At 36.5% G+C, this 17,757-nt stretch overlaps 4 protein-coding genes across 12 annotated transcripts; 2 read left to right on the top strand and 2 right to left on the bottom strand.

The window, feature by feature from the left end:
* Positions 122-4,383, bottom strand: LOC109716598 (translation factor GUF1 homolog, mitochondrial-like). Its single transcript, XM_020242130.1, is given in 13 exon segments — positions 122-376; positions 1,094-1,270; positions 1,401-1,601; positions 1,886-1,999; positions 2,083-2,132; positions 2,134-2,155; positions 2,271-2,375; positions 2,453-2,520; positions 2,738-2,792; positions 2,904-3,060; positions 3,532-3,829; positions 3,832-4,284; positions 4,348-4,383. Coding segments are annotated over 12 exon segments (1,725 nt in total). The 3' UTR covers positions 122-376; positions 1,094-1,104.
* On the top strand, positions 5,250-7,241 carry LOC109716378. Its single transcript, XM_020241783.1, has 3 exons — positions 5,250-5,300; positions 6,321-6,503; positions 6,583-7,241. The coding sequence occupies exons 2-3, from the start codon at positions 6,328-6,330 to the stop codon at positions 7,043-7,045; spliced, it is 639 nt and encodes a 212-aa protein (XP_020097372.1). The 5' UTR covers positions 5,250-5,300; positions 6,321-6,327; the 3' UTR covers positions 7,046-7,241.
* Positions 8,088-10,979, bottom strand: LOC109716597 (probable 28S rRNA (cytosine-C(5))-methyltransferase). Its single transcript, XM_020242128.1, has 6 exons — positions 10,689-10,979; positions 9,975-10,033; positions 9,758-9,808; positions 9,201-9,336; positions 8,725-8,810; positions 8,088-8,294 (listed from the first exon to the last, which is right to left on the bottom strand). The coding sequence occupies exons 1-6, from the start codon at positions 10,918-10,920 to the stop codon at positions 8,088-8,090; spliced, it is 771 nt and encodes a 256-aa protein (XP_020097717.1). The 5' UTR covers positions 10,921-10,979.
* On the top strand, positions 11,320-16,893 carry LOC109716092. 9 transcript variants are annotated; one of them, XR_002217829.1, is made up of 11 exons: positions 11,320-11,500; positions 11,612-11,673; positions 11,855-11,977; positions 12,932-13,025; positions 13,169-13,236; positions 13,507-13,608; positions 14,052-14,141; positions 14,779-14,844; positions 14,953-15,095; positions 15,484-15,598; positions 16,472-16,893. XR_002217829.1 is itself a non-coding variant. In XM_020241407.1 (11 exons), exons 1-10 carry the CDS (start codon positions 11,446-11,448, stop codon positions 15,580-15,582), a joined length of 792 nt encoding a protein of 263 aa, XP_020096996.1. In that variant the 5' UTR covers positions 11,323-11,445; the 3' UTR covers positions 15,583-15,598; positions 16,457-16,893. The 9 variants fall into 9 exon arrangements, 7 of the variants coding, with proteins under 7 accessions (XP_020096991.1, XP_020096996.1, XP_020096997.1 ...); XR_002217830.1 differs by having other exon boundaries at positions 16,457-16,893; XM_020241407.1 differs by having other exon boundaries at positions 11,323-11,500; positions 14,953-14,985; positions 16,457-16,893.

Genomic DNA, 17,757 nt, shown 5'->3' with positions numbered 1-17,757 from the left:
CTGCTGAAGCATAAAAGGTTGATGACACGCGTATGGCGTTCACAATTATATAACCAGCAGTCAAATATCAGCTAATGTGTAGTAGTTTATCCACGCTCCAGGTAAAATTAAGATAATGTTACAATGTGCTGCTAACATCAAAGTTCCTTTCGTTCATTTCATTTAGGCAAAACAAATTTATTGATGACCAACTCCTTGAAAGAATATAATGATGATAACTTAGTGAATGCCGCATGGTTCATCAGGTTGTTGTTGTCGTAGATCGATACAGCCCCCTGCCCTACTTATATTTCCTCTAAACTTGTTATGAACTGAAGCATTTAGGCGACATGTTCTGCTGCATCTTGAGAGGAAACCTTTTCTCACCGCAATTTCTCTGAGTAAATAGACAAATATGTTGCTAGCACAAAGGCATTAGTTCATAATCATCAAACATTTCATCATCTAAGATTTTAACCAAACAATATAACACAACTATAAGATAAATGCTGGAGCTTCTGCACAAATGCGGTGAGAGTCATTCATCGCTCTTCACTGAAACTGTCCACCAGCTTTTAGCCATAAAAGAACTGGAAATTTCAAATTAGAACTCATATTTTTTTTAGTTCAAAAACATCAATTTAGCCTCTCCACAGTAGATACTCGATGCCATGGCTTTTGTTTACGAAATGCTTGACATCTACTCGGAGTAACGGTTTATTAGGCACTTTGTGTAATAGTTGTTAACGGAGCTCCCCATGGAGGCTGTGAAGATCCCCGAAGCTCAAGTTATAATTCTAGAATAATCTTTTCAGCTTTACCAACTTAAGTGCTACTTTGTCACTCTACTTTATCACTGGAATCACAGGGCAGAAAATATCGATTCACCGCCCCAGCCATGAACTACCTAGTGGTCCGCCCTCCATTCAAATAATCACATCTCTACTTTCCATCCCGTCGCTCCCAAAGAAAATAATTTAAATTGGAATGGATGGCATTTAAAACGTTCGGTCTATGGCTGGATGTGGTGGCTGGATGGGGTGGAGCACATCCAGGCAATAAATTCTCCTAAATAAGAAGACGAACTTTTTCAAGCAGCAATTTGCAAACTCACCTACTTTACATTCAAGAGATCTTGAACAGCTCATGAAATGCTTCTTGTGGTATATCGACAGAGCCAATGTGCTTCATGCGTTTCTTCCCTTCCTTCTGCTTTTCCAAAAGCTTCTTCTTCCGAGTGACATCACCACCATAGCATTTTGCTAGAACATTCTTTCTCATCGCTGAGAGGCTGTAAGATGCAGAATATATAACATAGAGATTTCCTTTTTCTGTTATTTTTTCCCTAAATGAAAAGGAAATTTTCAAGGTTTACCACAAAAATTTCCAATATAATTCTATAAGATGTGTTAATGTCTTACGTTTCCCTGGCAACAACTTTGGAACCAATTGCCGCTTGTATGGTTATGTCAAACATTTGTCTGTCTATCAACTTCTTAAGTTTATCCACCAATCCACGGCCGACCCTTTGCGCCTTCAGACTATGAACTATAGTTGCCATAGCATCGACAGGTTGGCCATTGAGGAGGACGTCCAGTTTTACCAGATCTGATTTTTGGTACCTGTCAAGTGAGATAAAAAAAAGTGAAAATGTCAAGATACAACAGACATTAGAAAAACAATGGACAATTCTACGATTTTTAGAATATATTGCTGCTTCATTAAATGATGCATATCTTATAAACATGAGGCTTTGAGAGTTCAGATTTCACGAGTTGCTAATCACTAAGACCACACAACGGGAAAAAAGAAACATCAATAAACAAGAATAACACTCAACAAAGTTGAGAGTATGAATGTCACTTCTATACAAACTGGCGGGTTGAGAGTGTAAGCAAAGACTTACTCAGAATCTTCGTAATCAAAGGTGGCATATCGAGATGTTATACTTTTCAATTCATTGTAGAAGTCCACAATAATTTCCCTCAGTGGCAACCGATATTTCATAAGAGCACGTTGACTGCAAGTTATAATGAATTACCAAATATAAAAGAGCATACAAGTAAACGAAATCAATATCCATTTATCTTTAACAAATATTACCTGTCAATGAATGAATATTCTAGCTGCTCTCCACTTCTTTCTGAACAAAGGTGTAATAATAGGTCCCACATACCTGAATATGTATGGAATAGTTATATGATAAAACTCGAAATGGTCATTTAAGATAAGCAAATAGCATGCATCAGAGGAAGTCTCGAAGAGTATAAGAATAAGGAAGCAGAGCTTACTCACTAGGAATAATAATAGTCGCAATAACAGCCGGCTCCCAACAAGCAGTTACACGTTTTCCAGGATTTGAAGCCAGTGCAGCAGGATTCTGGACTTGTATTTTACTGAAAAAGGAAAGCAGAATTGGATGACATAATTAAGTTTATAGGTTGCTAATCTAATATTACACAGTAAATCGTACCTTCCATCTGCATACTCAAAAATATACGGTACGGTTGGTATTGTTGATATTACTCGAGCTCCATATTCCTATATTATGTATATAGTACCAAAAAGTGTCAAGGAAAAGTTAGTCATAAGTCCTAATTTGATTTACACGGTTACTAGATTGGATGAATTTGGGAGAACATCGAGTCAATAAAAATAGAGGTTAGATAATGGAAACAGAGGTTTGATCAATGAATGGTTGAATAACAGCAAGATTCCCAAAACCAAGAACAAACAAGCAGAGAAAGAGATACTATACTTGTTCAAGCCGTTGATGAAAGACATCCATGTGAAGCAAACCCAGGAAGCCACACCTGCCCATGAGATGATGAGATATGACACTCATATGCAAAATCTATATGTGGAAGTACAACAGAAAAAAGAAGAAGAAACAAAATGGTATATTAAATGCATGAGAAAAGTACCTAAATCCCATGCCTAGTGCAGTACTGGTCTCTTTCATGACTGATACACTCGCATCATTGCATGTCAGTCTCTCTATTGCATGGTTAAGAGCATCAAAATCAGATCCATCAGCCGGATAGAGACCAGAGAACACCATATGCTTCGCAGGCTTGAAACCTGAAAGACTGATTGTAACTAAAATGCTACAAACTCCTTGATTACCAGCCAAATCTCATAAAGATACTAAATTTTATTGGTTATGCTCCCAACAAAAGAAAAACTTGATTTCAAGGGTTAACTACAAATTTAGTTTACTTAAATGTGACTCGCATTTGTGATTGTAAGACTAAAGTCCCTAAAGTTCAACCCCAAATTTAATATCTTCAGAGCTTCAACTTGGTCCCTCTAGTTCGATCTCTGTTTAAATTTCAACACTGAAAATTTTCTCGGATTTTAATTTTGTCCTTAAATCTTTTTGACTTGAGCTGTCCGATAGTTGTGCTGGCATGGCACTCCTTCAGATGGCATCAAAGACTAAACTGGTGCAATTGAAACTATAGGGATGGAATTGAAATCAACGGTCAAAGATCAGGGCCTAACTTTGTAAATAATCATAACTTCGAAAAGCAATAAGATGCAGTGCCGCACCTGGGAGTGGGTCTACTGTGAACTGGGCATGGTAAAGCGTATCGCCAACAAGTGCCTCTTTTGTTGAATGCATACCACTTACAACATAACCAACTTGTCCAGTGAATAGAACTCCAGTCGAGGTAAGTTCTGGGTGCATTATACCCACATCTAGAACCTCATAAGTCTGTGAGATTGCAGCTGAACCAATCTTATCGCCTTTTCGAAGAGCACCATCAACAACAGCGACATGGCAGATCACTCCTTTATATTCATCGTAGTACGAATCTAATAAAAGCATCCGTAAAGGTGAATCACACGCTTTCCATCTGGAGAAGGTATTCGCTCTATAACAGCAGGCAGGACTTGGTCAAGGCCTTTACCGGTCTTCGCAGAAGTGAGAAGAGCATCTTCAGGATCAAGATCAAATAGAGACATTAATTGAGATTTAACACGTTCAGGATCAGCAGTAGGCTGATCAATTTTGTTAATTACAGGGATTATGGTTAGGTTCGACTCGAATGCAAGATGAAAATTAACCACTGTTTGTGCTTGGACTCCTTGGGCAGCATCAACTACTAAAAGAGCACCCTGGCAAGCCGCAAGAGATCTTGAGACCTCGTAGCTGAAGTCCACGTGACCCGGAGTGTCGATGAGATTTAGTAGAAAACTTGGGGAATCTTGTTTATCAGAAGAATTAGTGCCACCAACGGTGTGTTAGTGGAACATGGTTGCTGTTTGCGCCTTAACTGTGATCCCCCTTTCTCTTTCCACCTATAATTACAAAGCCAAACACAAATTTATAACACAAACCTCGGTGCAGATGCATAGAAGTACAAGCTTCAAACTAAAGCTTATGCTTTTCAGCATCATTGCAGCTTCCTATTACAAGCGGAATATTCAAACTTATGTTTTGCCAAACAACTGGGCTCTACTTCTCAAGTAGAGAAGCTATTCTAAAGTGGTTAAGCAGGCACCCAAACCTATATAATTATGGATATTTCATGTTCCACCACTCCAATCAACTAATATTGTTGAAGAATAAGACTACCTTTTAACCTACTTCTCTTGCTACAGCACAAGTAAACCCACATATTAATGTTAAAGCAAATCTCAAAATTTTTTTTTTGTTTGAATCGACGTAAATATAAAATAATATTTTTGAATATTTATGAGATTGTAAGTATAAATTATATAAAAAATATACTTGACTTCTTATATAAATTATTATCATAATTTTTGAAAACTAAGAATCCATTATATAATAAAATGTTATTTAATAAAGCACTATTTAGTAGGATTTTTAGGAAAAGTTATAATAAATTTTTTTTGTAGCCCTAAGAAAAATTTATAATACTAAATATTTTATAATCATTTAAAAAATTCATATTTTATGTTTGAAATAGTAATTTGCACACATTTGGTTCCTTCGGGGTTCTAATTTAATTATTATTACTTATAATTATAAAGTGTAAGAAAGGTTGTGAAGAATATGGTTTATATAAAGGTAAACAGCAACATAGTGCCTTTATTGAAATACACAAATATTTAAGGACTAAGTTGCAAAAAGTCACCACCTCCCTCAGTCCCTCTCCCGCCCACTCCGCATTTCAGATTGGGTATAAATATAACCCTCCAACTCTCTCTCTCTCTCTCTCTCTCTCTCTCTCTCCCCGAGGCTTCACAACTCTCTCTCTCTCTCTCTCTCCGAGGCTTCACAAGGAACTTCTCTGTGTCTCCCCTCATAATCTTGGCTTCGCAAGGATCTAGAAAACCTGAGCGAATTGAAGGTAAACATCTCCTCTTCGCGGTTTCCTTTAATCGGAACTGGAGATTGCTTCTTTTTATCATTGATTTGATCATTTGATGAATCTCAATGGGAGAAACCCTAACTATTTTACAATTTGATCGTTAGTGTTGTTAGGGTAAAGCATTTTCAGTTGGATTACCGAAATTTTTAGGTCTTTGTGGTTCTTGTACTAGTTTTTGATCTATTTGTGCTTGATCCGAAGATTCAAAGATTCGAATAGGATTTGAGAAGACTCCTTTGATGATTTTCACTAGAATGTTATCTTTTGAATCATGATGGTCCAGTTTGATATCAGCATATGATTCTGTTTTATGCATGTTAATAGCTGTTCTTTCTTTAGAAATATATAGCTGTTTAGATCTGTGGTTTGTTTACGAGTCTTTGAATTATCTATGCTTAATCCGAAGAGTCAAAGATTTGAATAAGATTTGATAAAGCCTCTTTTGCTGATATTAGTTCATTAATATGTATAATTAGCATGTCTAGTTTTTGAACTGTTAATTATCTTCTTAATCGTGCTTGTGTTGTCTGATATAAGGATGTATGATTCTGTTATTGAGCATGATTACATTGTCCTTCTTTGGGAATCTGTAGCCTGATTTCTCGTCAAATTCATCTTGATCTCACTGTCACAGTCAATGCTCTATTGACTCTTGATTGGTGTTGATTCACCAACAGTTGTGTATTCATGTTTCCATTTTTTTCCAAGAATCATTAGCCAGATTCTTACCTCTATTTCCTAATTGTTGTATTGATAAATTCTCGCCTATTGGTGAATTGTACTATATAAATCTTTACATGTGCAGTATTAAATCGAAAGCTACATTTGACACATAGAAAAAAAAGAAATCTTCTTTAGTATTGAGAGTTGTGACTTGTGAGGTGTTGGTTTGAAGTCAAATAGGAGGTGCAGAGAAGAGATTTCATGCCTCCTGAAGAACTGTTAAGAGGAGGTGCAGAGAACACCATCTCTCACTCTCTCTTTCATTCATGCATGCAGGGTCAAGATGGGGGGCGGCAGCGGCGGTATGTTGCCACTGATCCATGCAAAGAAACGTCGAGGCCCTGCTATCAAGATTCGAAAGGGGAGATCCTCAGTGATTGCAATATCAATTACGCTGGCATGGTACGTGAGCTTCAGGTTGTTCAAGAAAATCCGTCTTAGGCGACAAACAAGAAACAGGTATAAGTATAGAAGAATTTTTTACTTGTTAATTAGTCAGAACTATCCTTGATCACTCTCGATCTTCAATTTGTTGTAGAACTAAGAAAAGACCGAAGGGTGGTGGCCACGGCGGCAGTACATTGCCTCGCAACGATGAATGCGATGAAGCGAACGATGAATGCAATGAAGCAATCATTGAAGGATCCGAAACTTCTGAACAATTCAGCAAAGCCGCCATCGCGGCTGCGACAGTCGCCGCCGTGACAGTCATCGCCGCCGCTTTCTTCGTTGGTTTTAGACTGCTTAAAAAACGGCGCCGTGCAGGAGAAACTCATGAAGGCCCTCAGGCTACGCCGCCACCCGGCGCACGGCGACGATCTCCAGCGGTAGTCGAGCATGAGCCAGGGCTCAAATGGCTGCTGACACTGAAATCCCCAGGCCACCCGGCGCATGGCGACGATCTTCAGCGTCCCAAGATCCTAAGAGCTAGTTCTCTCTCTATCCCCAGGCCACCCGGCGCATGGCGACGATCTTCAGCGTCCCAAGATCCTAAGAGCTAGTTCTCTCTCTCTCTCTCATGGCTGCTGACACTGAAATTCCCAGGCCACCCGGCGCATGGCGACGATCTTCAGCGGTCCCAAGATCCTAAGAGCTAGTTCTCTCTCTCTCTCTCTCTCTCAATCTTTGTTGAACTTTTTTCATTTCTCTTGTCCTGTGAATAGTAAATTTGAGATTCTTCATTAGTAGGAGGGTTCCAATTAGTCCAAAAATGCTCTATGGAATTTTGATACAATCCCAGGAGATTTCTTCTTTTTTTTTTTTTTTTTTTTCCTTCTTGTTTGTGTGGTTGATGAAAGGATTTAGGAAATGGATGGCTTAGTTGGGATAGTTAATTTTGTAATGTATTGACTTGGAGCCTCGATAGGATTGCACGGGCAAAAGATACAACATGTGGAATTAAATCACAAAGTGTTACAAATACAAAGAATGAAAAAAAAGTTACATACATATAATATAGGGTCCTTCCCTATACTTAAAAGTACCAAAACAAAAAAAAATTCCACACTTTGCCATAACTAGGCTTTCAACTCTAGTTTACAAGAATTACAAACTTGGAAATGTACATGTTGCGACAAATATTCCAATAATAGGGACGAGGAATGTACGAAAAAAATAAGGATGACAAATGCAGCCATAAAGCATTAATTAATGGGTAAGATAAATAATAAGCAGTGCAACAAGCATAAGCACATAAGCTATCCCCTGCTCGATCGCTTTACCTGCATTAAGAGATGATAAAACATTAGGAACAAAGCGCGACAATATTCAAACTTATCTACTTAGAAAGATTAATGTTGAACTATTTCTTACCGGGAAGGAAACAAAAGAGAACTGAAGCTTAATACTCTATTGCAGATGAAGTGGATATAAGGATTGTATAGATATTTCCTCCTATATATTAATGGCCTCCTCGTTTTGTTTGTTTCAATAGAAGGGATTAATTGCTAACAAGTTGTAAACTTCAAGAATGTTATCAAGACCTTTTACATACACTGAAGGGGGACGAATATTCTTTTTCTGTGAAATTGTTCTTCAAAATATCTAGCCATAATCTGAAGCAGATTTCTTGAGAAGGCAATAGAAAACAAAGAGAGCAAATAATGGATAAGAGAAACCAAAAAACAGTGGAATTATATTCAAGCAGCTTACCTGCAAAAATACGCTACCATTGACAACCAAAGGATGGTCATGCAAATCAATCCCTGCTGGGAGAACCAACATGTCGGGAACCATGTCATCTTTTCTGACCTGCCCAGAGGTCCAGAGTACCAATTTGTAAGCATGACCAACTATCCAATAGAAAACTTGTCCTCAAAAATAAAATACAATAAATGAAAGTCACATTAGCAGGCAATCATGCATCCATTTGTAAACTCACACAAGAAATCATCCTATATTCTATGTGTTTCAGGAGAACTTGTTTCCTTTTACAAGAGCAGATGCAGTTCCATAGCTTGCAAAACCTATGAATGGAGTTTGCTGTATATAATTTTGAGTGTCAACTTTGCTTGTTGTTCTACTATTGGCACAAGAAGTTCTGGTACGCACGATATGCTCTTCGCACCATGAAAAATATCAGTTACACAAGTTCTATTTTCACTTTCAATTCGGAAGGAAAACCGAGCAAAATAGCAGGAGACAATGGATTAAAAAAATAAGTGTGTGGAAGAGAGATTACCATTGTTATTTTTCCAAATTCTTGTATAACAGACTCAGTATCAATTTTCAGTGTGTTAATGCGCACATATCGAGGTTTGCCTAAATCTGCAAGGCCAAGAAAACAGCTGCCATAAGCATGGAATCACAACTAAGAAGTAGCATTCAAGTTATGTTCCTGACTCCTTTATAAGCAAAATAGTGTGCATAATTGAAAGAGAATTCTTCTTCAATATCCTGAACTTCAAAATATATTTTATTAATTTGCCCACTAATTGATATGCAGACTGAGTGCCACATTATGACAAAACAAAAGTTATAGATATTAGTTAAGGGCATTCTCCAAAATCACGAACTTAGAACTACAGTCAACAAAGCATACAGGTTAGTCTGTTAGGGAAGGCAAACTTACGAGTCATTCAGGACCCCACTAGTAATAGTTAAAGGTCAAGTTCTAGCACCGAACATATTATATGACTCAAGTGCAACAGTGAATACCAGGCGAATGCTTATCCAGGAGTAAATCTGCAACACACTTGACTTTCCTTGCGGTGCAAAGTTGTGCTAAAGATGACTGAAGAGAGCCTTTATGGAGCATAAGAAACTTTTCAACAGAGCCAGAAATTGCAATATCCTAAAAGAAATCACTCTAAATCAGTACAATTTTAGGAGCATAGATTAATTAAAGGGCCCAAAAGATCACATCCTAAGAATAGTCAGCAACCAAATCCACCAGTTAGCACTTTCCATTGGTTCATGAAATGAAAAGATCTTGAGTTGGAAAATATGTGCTGCAATTTTCGACAGTCATTCACAACATTAATCTGGTCAGATATCAACTTAATTGAGATTTTTTTTTGTTTTGAGAGATAAAGGTACCGTGCTATTCACTTTGTTCATTTTTTTAGAAATGAGTTCAACTAGAAATGTGAAGCAATTAGGCTTCGAATTTAGGACCTCGGATACTAACCATCAGACCCTTAGCCAATTATGCTAGGTACAGCCGGTAACTCTATTGAGAATTTATTAAGAAACAGAAAAAATAAGGTACACACCTGCCCGAACAGAATATCATAAGCAGTTACATATATTAATTCCTCCTGTTTCTGCAAGAAACAAGAGACAATACCAAATGAACAACCAGAATTCAAGCAACAGCATAAGCATCTGTACTGACAGATAACACAAGTAGAATGCAAAAATATAGTGTGTCCCACAGAAATTAATTAGGGATAGCAAATAATGAAAGAAAGGAAATAAATATTTCTTCACCTTCCACTTGTTGCTCAGTATATCAGATTCTCTTAAAGCATCCTTAAGAAGCGGGAGATCTGAATCATAAGGCAAAGGAGAGAGAAAAACAAAAAAAACAAAAATCAGATTTGACTACCAAAATATAAAGAGAACAGGATGACACATATGACTGCATACAACACAGCAAAATGTTTTGTTTAGACTTTAGAGCATGTCTAATGATGGTATGCCAATACACCATAACTAGCAAACGCAGAGGGTCAGAAAACATAATCAGGGATTAAATTGCTAAATAAAAGCATGGGTAACAGCAGGTAGTAATCATCAAAACTTGCATTATACACTAAAATCTCTTGTAAAATCATGACACCAAAAAAAAAAAAAAAAATCAAAGAATCAGCATTGTTAATAACACCGGGAAGAACGACAGGGCTTCCTCTCTATATCACAAACACAAACATTAACAAAACTAAAAAGCAGCTAAATATGCAACATCCGAGCTAACCAAATTACACCAGCCTATTTTTATCAAATCTAAGAAAATTACTGTAGAAAACATATAGACCAACAAGGAAGTTCTAGTGTAAAAGATAGGTAAAAGGTTCCGCTATCACAAACCTAGTTTCATAGCGATCAAAAGAACAAAATACAATGTCGCGCGATTTAATATGTGATTAAGAGACGATCGATACAACAGGGCAATGGAGAGTAAGGTTTAAGACTCATAATTACACTTTAGGGTTTGGCAAACGAGCGCTAGTGTGGCCTTTTTGTTGCGAACGGAGGGGGAATAGACGAGCGACTTGATTGAAGCGGTGGCGCGTCGCCGCGCGTCCCCGCGGAGCACGCGGCGGAGCACCGCCGCCGCCTCCCTCCGAGCGAAGTAGGCTGATCTCTCCGCCGCGTCCTTGCTCCTCATACGCCGCTTCGCAACCCCCGTGCGACGAGGAGGAGGAGGCGCCATGATCGTCTCTGCTCGGAGCTCTCCCAGAGAGGAAGGTGAAGAGAGGAGGAGAGTCGAGGACCGCGCGAGTAGGGTTTTGAAGGGCTTGTTTTGTAATTTGGGTTGCCGATTAGAACCCGAATCCGATACGAGGTCCGGACCCGAAGCGAGATCCGTTCAACATTTCGGGTCTGGGTCTGGGTCGGGTCTAATTTAATGGGGACGGTCCTACGAGACCCGAACCACAAGACAATAAAAGTTGAAGAACTCTAATTTAATTGTATTTTTAAATATAAGTCTAATCTAATTCAATTTAAATTAAATTTCGACTCATAATCGATATATGTTAAATTTTAATTTAAATTATATCTAATCTTAATTAGATTGGAATTTAACTCCTATTCAGATAACTATAAATATAAACCAAATTTAATACCGCCTCTCTCGTCGCTCTCGCTTCCACGACCAAACCCCTCCGAGTATCACCCCGACGAAGAGGAGGAGAAGGATTTTTTAGGGTTTCGTAGAAGAGCACGGTGCACAACAATGGCAATGCGGGTGGTGATAGGGCTCTCGAGAGCCAGTCTCTTGGCCGGTGCAGGTGATTTGCCCGCCCTTGTTTGCTCATTTGTTTACTTCTTCGTCGGATCAACGCACGATTCGATTTGAGTGCTTAATATGTTGATCTGATGTGTTTATACTCGTTTTCTAGGGCTTGCTGGTTCGACTTTGGTACGGGATGGGAGGTGGCATGATATACTGGCGGAGCTTCAGGTTGAAATCAGATTCCGTTATATACTTCTCTCTAATCCCGAATAAAATGTACTTGCTTTGATTTGTATGAAATTTCTCAGTTGAACTGTAATTGCCGTTGTCATTGTCGATGATGTTGTAGTGGAATCAGTTATTTACATTGATAAATGTAGAAACTTATTGTAGTCTAATTGTTGTGTAGGACACGCTCAAGGGAGTGGGGAACTCTGGAGAGAAAGTAACTGATGCTGTTGTTAAATTGTTTGAAATTCTTGAGAAAGGAACTGATGCTGTTGATGAATGGTTTGAAAGTTTTGGTCCTCAGGTGATCTCTTTACTTTAGAATAACCCACGTTTAAGGGGATTAGTGTGGTTTATTCATGATATTCTTAGTGCTTATATAATTGTTTCTGCGACTGCATACTGTGGGATATAAAGACGCTTGTTGGGCATATGTTGTTACTTGTGGTTCTTGATGCAGGATACTTTTAATTGTCGCTTACATGCTCGCTGAATTGTAATGTGTGTACTAGTGCTTGTTGATTACTAAAATTGAGCATTTTGAAGATTAGGGGACTGTTGAAATTGCACTTTGCTATTAACTTTTTAAATATCATATAAGAAAGGAATGTAGATTCCTCATGGCATATACAATCCTGTAGTATCTCTCCCTCTTGACTTTCCTCAATTGTGTATTTACTGTTGTCGTTTGGTAGAGAAAATCTCCAGTAATAGAAGGCTACTAGGAGAGAACTTTTTATTTTGATCAATTGTCATCTTCTCAACCTAATACTGGGCTAGTGGAACTTGTTCTTAGCAATGTATTGAAATGCTTATGCAATCTGCAGGCTTCCAAGTATCACATTGAGCATATGCATGTCCGGGTACAGTTCATGTAATCCATTGTTGGCAAATTGTTAAAATTTACCAAACATATACAATTTTTAAAAAATAAAATATTTGTTAAATTTCTAGAAAAAATATACAGAATTCATTTTATCAAGTTTGTACTATGGTGCTATAAATAAACAAAGGTCATGCAAACGTTTCAAGTCGGTAAATGAAATGGTATGATATATTAAAATTTGGACAATACAAATGGAAGTTACAAAACTTACTATTCTAAACATATGTTGGGGGATCAAGGAATGTCCCGGCCGTCAGGTGCCATTGCTATGTCAATTCTAGATTTTTGAACTTACTCCATATTAAGTAGGTGCATCTATAATTTTTCATCGAATCTTATACTTACTGTAATGTTTCCTTCTATATTTTGTAGGTGCAAAAGTTGCTCTTGGAGGTCTGGAAACGTCTTCCCACATATTCTACGACTGTTCACAATGGAAATTCAGGCGGAAATTCAGGCCTGACAGGTACGTTGTAAGGTTCCAGTGAAAATTCAAGTGAAAGAAAAGCACACAAACAACAATAAAGTAAAATATTGTTGCCAAAAACTGTCACTTTCCAGCAGTAATTACTGTATAATCTTGACTAATAGAATTCGTTCTTTCCACAGGATTAACAACACTTATATTACCAGCTGCCACCTTGGGAGGATTAGGCTGTGGATACATGTGGTGGAAAGTAAGTTCTTTCTATTATCTCGAGGACTGAAAAAAGCACTTCAAAATATCAAATATATTAGTTTTTTGTTCTCTTGCTATTATTTCGTCCTTACCTCAATTCTTCTGTTTCAATGTGGTTTCTTCTTTATGAATCAACACAAAATTTTGTTTTCGACTCACAGGGTCATAATTCAGTCTGATTATTTCTTTATTTTATTCTCTTGTTTTTTGTTTTATATCCTATTTCAATGCGGTTTCTTATTGATAAATCAACTTTCTTTTTGACTAGGGTATCTCTCTTTCCAACTTCATGTATGTCACCAAACGAAATATGGCAAATGATGTTTCAAGCATGACAAAAAAATTGGAGCAAGTCTCTGCTTCTCTTTCTGTGAGTACTACCTGTGCTTCATTCGATCAGTATTTTTTTGTTTTCTCCTTCTGTAATCTGAACCATTGCAATGGGGAAACTTTTGTTGTACATTCTCGAAGTAACTGACAATCTTAGATTTTTCAGGGAAAGAAAAAAGGTTTTCAGAAAGTAACTGACAATCTTGATTACTTATGTGGAACTGATGCTAAATTGTTAGTGGTGTTAAGCAGTGGCAAATTTGAAGTGCGCCCATTTTTCTTTTTCTCCTCAATCAATATTTCTATAGAAATAGGACTTTTGAACCTTTCATTAGCAATCCAGATGTGGATATTGACAATGATCTTCTACCAATGGCGAGTACATTTGCAATGCATGTGCCTAATGCTAGTCGAGTATATAATCAGAACATTTAGTTACTATTTAACTTACTCAGCTCCTAAAACATTTTATGTGTCTTCCAGGGAGCTATGAGGCATCTGACTCAGCAAATTAACAGGTTGGATGATAAACTAGATGAGCAAAAGCACATTGCTGAAAAAATAGAACAGGAGGTAATACTTCTTGTGCTGTCAGAAAATCTAACTGGTTTTTTAGTTTGATAATGCGAAAGATGAAGCTTAACAGATCTTTTATATCGTGGGTAAACAAGCTGTTGATTTCTTCTCATTTCTTTCTCTTTTTCCTCCCTCTCATTTTATCCCTTTTTCGGAAAGTTTAGTATCTAGTAAGTCACTTCACTCTTTTTTTCTCTGTAAACAATGGCTAGAATGCCAAAATAAAAAAGAGAAAGGATAAGAAAAGAAAAAGGGGAAAAAGAAAAAAGCGCTATGTGCACGTATAAATCCTCAGTGTTTACTGTGTTAGAAGTTAAACCTCTCCTGTCACATTTACCTTCAAACTGTTATAAATATTGAAATATAATCTTAAAACCTAGTTTACTTGTTTTAGTAATTTCTCTCTAATTTTACATTTATACAATAGTTCCCTAATGGAAAATGTAATGAAAGGTGGTTAAGTGCTGATGGTCTAAATGTTGAGGGGGTTAAATATAGGTTTTAGTATCTTCGGCAGTAAAGTGCAAGTCGCAATAAACAAATATGCTAAATCAACTTCCTTTGTTTTTTTTTTTTAATAACATCCTTTGCAAAATTGTTTCTCAAAAATCCTAGTTCCTATTGTTTAACACAGGTTACTGATGCACGCATGAGTACAGGCTCAGATATAAAGGCCATCACTCAATTAGTTCAGAATCTGGTGAGCTTATGTAATTGAGTTACACAGAGCTTGAACTTTTTTTGTTTTTTTTTCCAACCTGGCGATGTGATTTGTTTTTCATGTTAAATACACTTCCTATTTCTGCAGGGTGATAAGATTAGTGTGATGGAAGAGAAACGGGTAGACCTTCCACTCAAACTAATTTCCATGGTTTTACATGTTCTCTTCATTTGTCTCACTTGTTCAGTTCTGCAGATAACTCTTCCGTGTGTAAATCTTATTTACTACCTGTAGGTGTCATATACATAGGTTGCCTGTTTTCATATAGTTTGCAGTAGCATGTTCTTTTCTCTTTACCTTGCTAATCACTACTATATAACTAGATTGGATGTCCCCAAAGTTTTTTTTGCTGGAATCTGGAAGTTTGAAGGTAGCTTTTTTCCAATTAGCCACCCATAACTGGCAACTTAGCCAGAATTCTTTTCTCTTTAGCTGCTGCACTATTTTTTGCAACAAATGTTTGGCCATTCATCAAATTCCGATGATCATATCTAAATTTGGCGGATGTATTGCCTACCATATAACTTAATGATATACTGCTTTCAATTTTTAGTTTGGCACAGCAATAGATTAAAGTTGGTCGACTTACTGGATCATTTCTTTTTTCCTTCTTTGCAGGGTCTGCTGCAACTAGTGGACTCAGAAGAATCGGGGAATGTTGCAAGGCGCTCTGAATCAGGAAATTCTGCGACTCTGGCGCTGATCTCGTCTTGCTAAATGATATTGATTCGGGGTACAGAAAAAACAGCCAGCGTAGAGTTTGTTCTTCGAACCTTTGTGTCTATTTTTTATTGTTTCATATCTCTTTCTTCTATTAATAGGTAGGCGTCTGTATAGGCATATAAGCTCGGCTTGTCAAAGCTGAGCAATTTGTTTAAAATTATTAGGTGGCTACTTAGTTGATTTTCTTCACGCTAGTTATTTTCTAAAATTTTTCTGGGGACAATGTGGAAAATTTATGAATTTTAATCCTCTGTTTTTGGTTGTTCCTCTTAACACAAATTTGTGAATTTTAATCCTCTGGTTTTAGATCCGCCTCTTAGCACATCGCATCCCCTGTCTAAAGCAATAGTACTTTTTTCCTTTTCATTTCTCATTTTTTCTTTTTTCTTTTTTTTTTTTAAAAATCGAGTGAAAAGTACTATGATTTTCCTCATTCGCATATTTTCTTCTGGCTCTCTCTATCTTTATCTCTTCTTTCACCGTAAGCAAATCCATTACTCGAATTCAAATTGAAGAATATACAACTCGGAAGGAAGAAAATCCAAAATTAACGGCCCTTTTTTAATCAAACTGAACGACAGACTTAGTAGAGATCAATTGTGTTTCTGTGATAAGTTATTACTAATCTCCTAATATTAGTGAGTCTGCCGTATGCAACGCTCGCAAACAGTTCCAAAGGGATTCCTCAATGTGAGCTGCGATGTCTTGCAGCTTGAAATATATATTGCCTATTGTCGCCTTAAGAATAGCAAAGCTGTAGCTCATCACCATCTTCAATATAGAAGATGGCATTGCACTCATCACGCAATTGCTCCCTCTCATCCTTTCGCTCCGCTACTTCAATCCCTTCGCTACTAACTGTATTCAGATTCTTCTCCACTAGCTAGCTCTCTAAACATTGAGGACCTCAAAAGCAAATTTTGGGCTGTTGAAGAAGAAGAAGAAGAAGAAGATCTACGGCAAGAATCACTTCCTAAGGGCTGATGTACCATGCACAAACTGTTGGTTATATTCTGAGCTGATCTCGTTGGTCACAAAGGAGGGTTGCAGAAGTTGAAGTTCGTCGGTGAGGCTTTGGTCTTGAGATGTAAAACCGTTGTCGGCTGCTCCTCGTTTAAGCCATTTGATATATGTGCTTAAGTCGAAGTTGATCGAAAAAGCAAGAGAGTTGATCAAAAAAGCCCGCCGCAATGCGTGGATAACTTCACCGGTTTTGCTTGATTATATATAAATAAATAAAATTCGTTAAGTTACTGAATTCACATATAACGTTATTCTTAAAATTTTATTTTATGTTGTATAAGGCGTGAGTAATTTTTTTTTTTTTTTTGAAAGAAGTTGTTATCTATACCGTTGTCGAATATGTTGCAAGTTACTAACAACAACGGCATATAATAATTAAAAAAATCTACAGGAGGGTTCCGAGTAATCCAAAAAAAATAAAAGACGAATGCTCCGCGGATAAATAAAATTTTCACATTTTATAGATTAGACAACTTATATAGTAGTTAAATTTTAAGTTTGAAAGTTTAAGATGTCACACTTATCTTCCTGTGGTTAATGGTATACTGATAAATAAATTTATAATACTTTACATACTAGCATACACGGCGGTATTTAATTATTGAAATAGTACAAATTATGAAAAGATAAGTATAATTTATAAATTTATGCTTATCCAAATTTTTACCAATCTAAAAATATCTACTATGAATTTTTTTTATTTTTTTTATCTCTAAGCAGACCCATTTTTAAGGAAAAAAATTTAATTCCTTTTTTCTTACGTAAAATAAATAACATAATAAAACAAACTTTTAATTTATCTTTACCTCTAAAATAAAAAATATATATACTTATTCAAATTTTGCCAACCGAAAAATATTTATTGTGAATCTATATTTTAATTCAAAATTTGTTTATTTTTTTTAATCACTAAAATAGAAATAAATTCATACTTATCCAAATTTTTGACAGAATATCAATATGCTCTATCCATCTATTTTACATTAAAATTTAAATTTGAGTTTAAATCGTGAATTAAATTTAATTTTTGATTTTGGATATCAAATCTATCAATATATTTTATATTAAAATTTAAAATTGATATTATAGATATGTTTTAACAAAATATAACATATAAATTTATAAAATATTTTATTCTAAATTTTT

The sequence above is a fragment of the Ananas comosus genome, linkage group 10 (genome assembly GCF_001540865.1).
Source record: "Ananas comosus cultivar F153 linkage group 10, ASM154086v1, whole genome shotgun sequence".
Classification (NCBI taxonomy): Eukaryota; Viridiplantae; Streptophyta; class Magnoliopsida; order Poales; family Bromeliaceae; genus Ananas; species Ananas comosus.
This window is presented reverse-complemented; position numbering and strand designations above follow the sequence as displayed.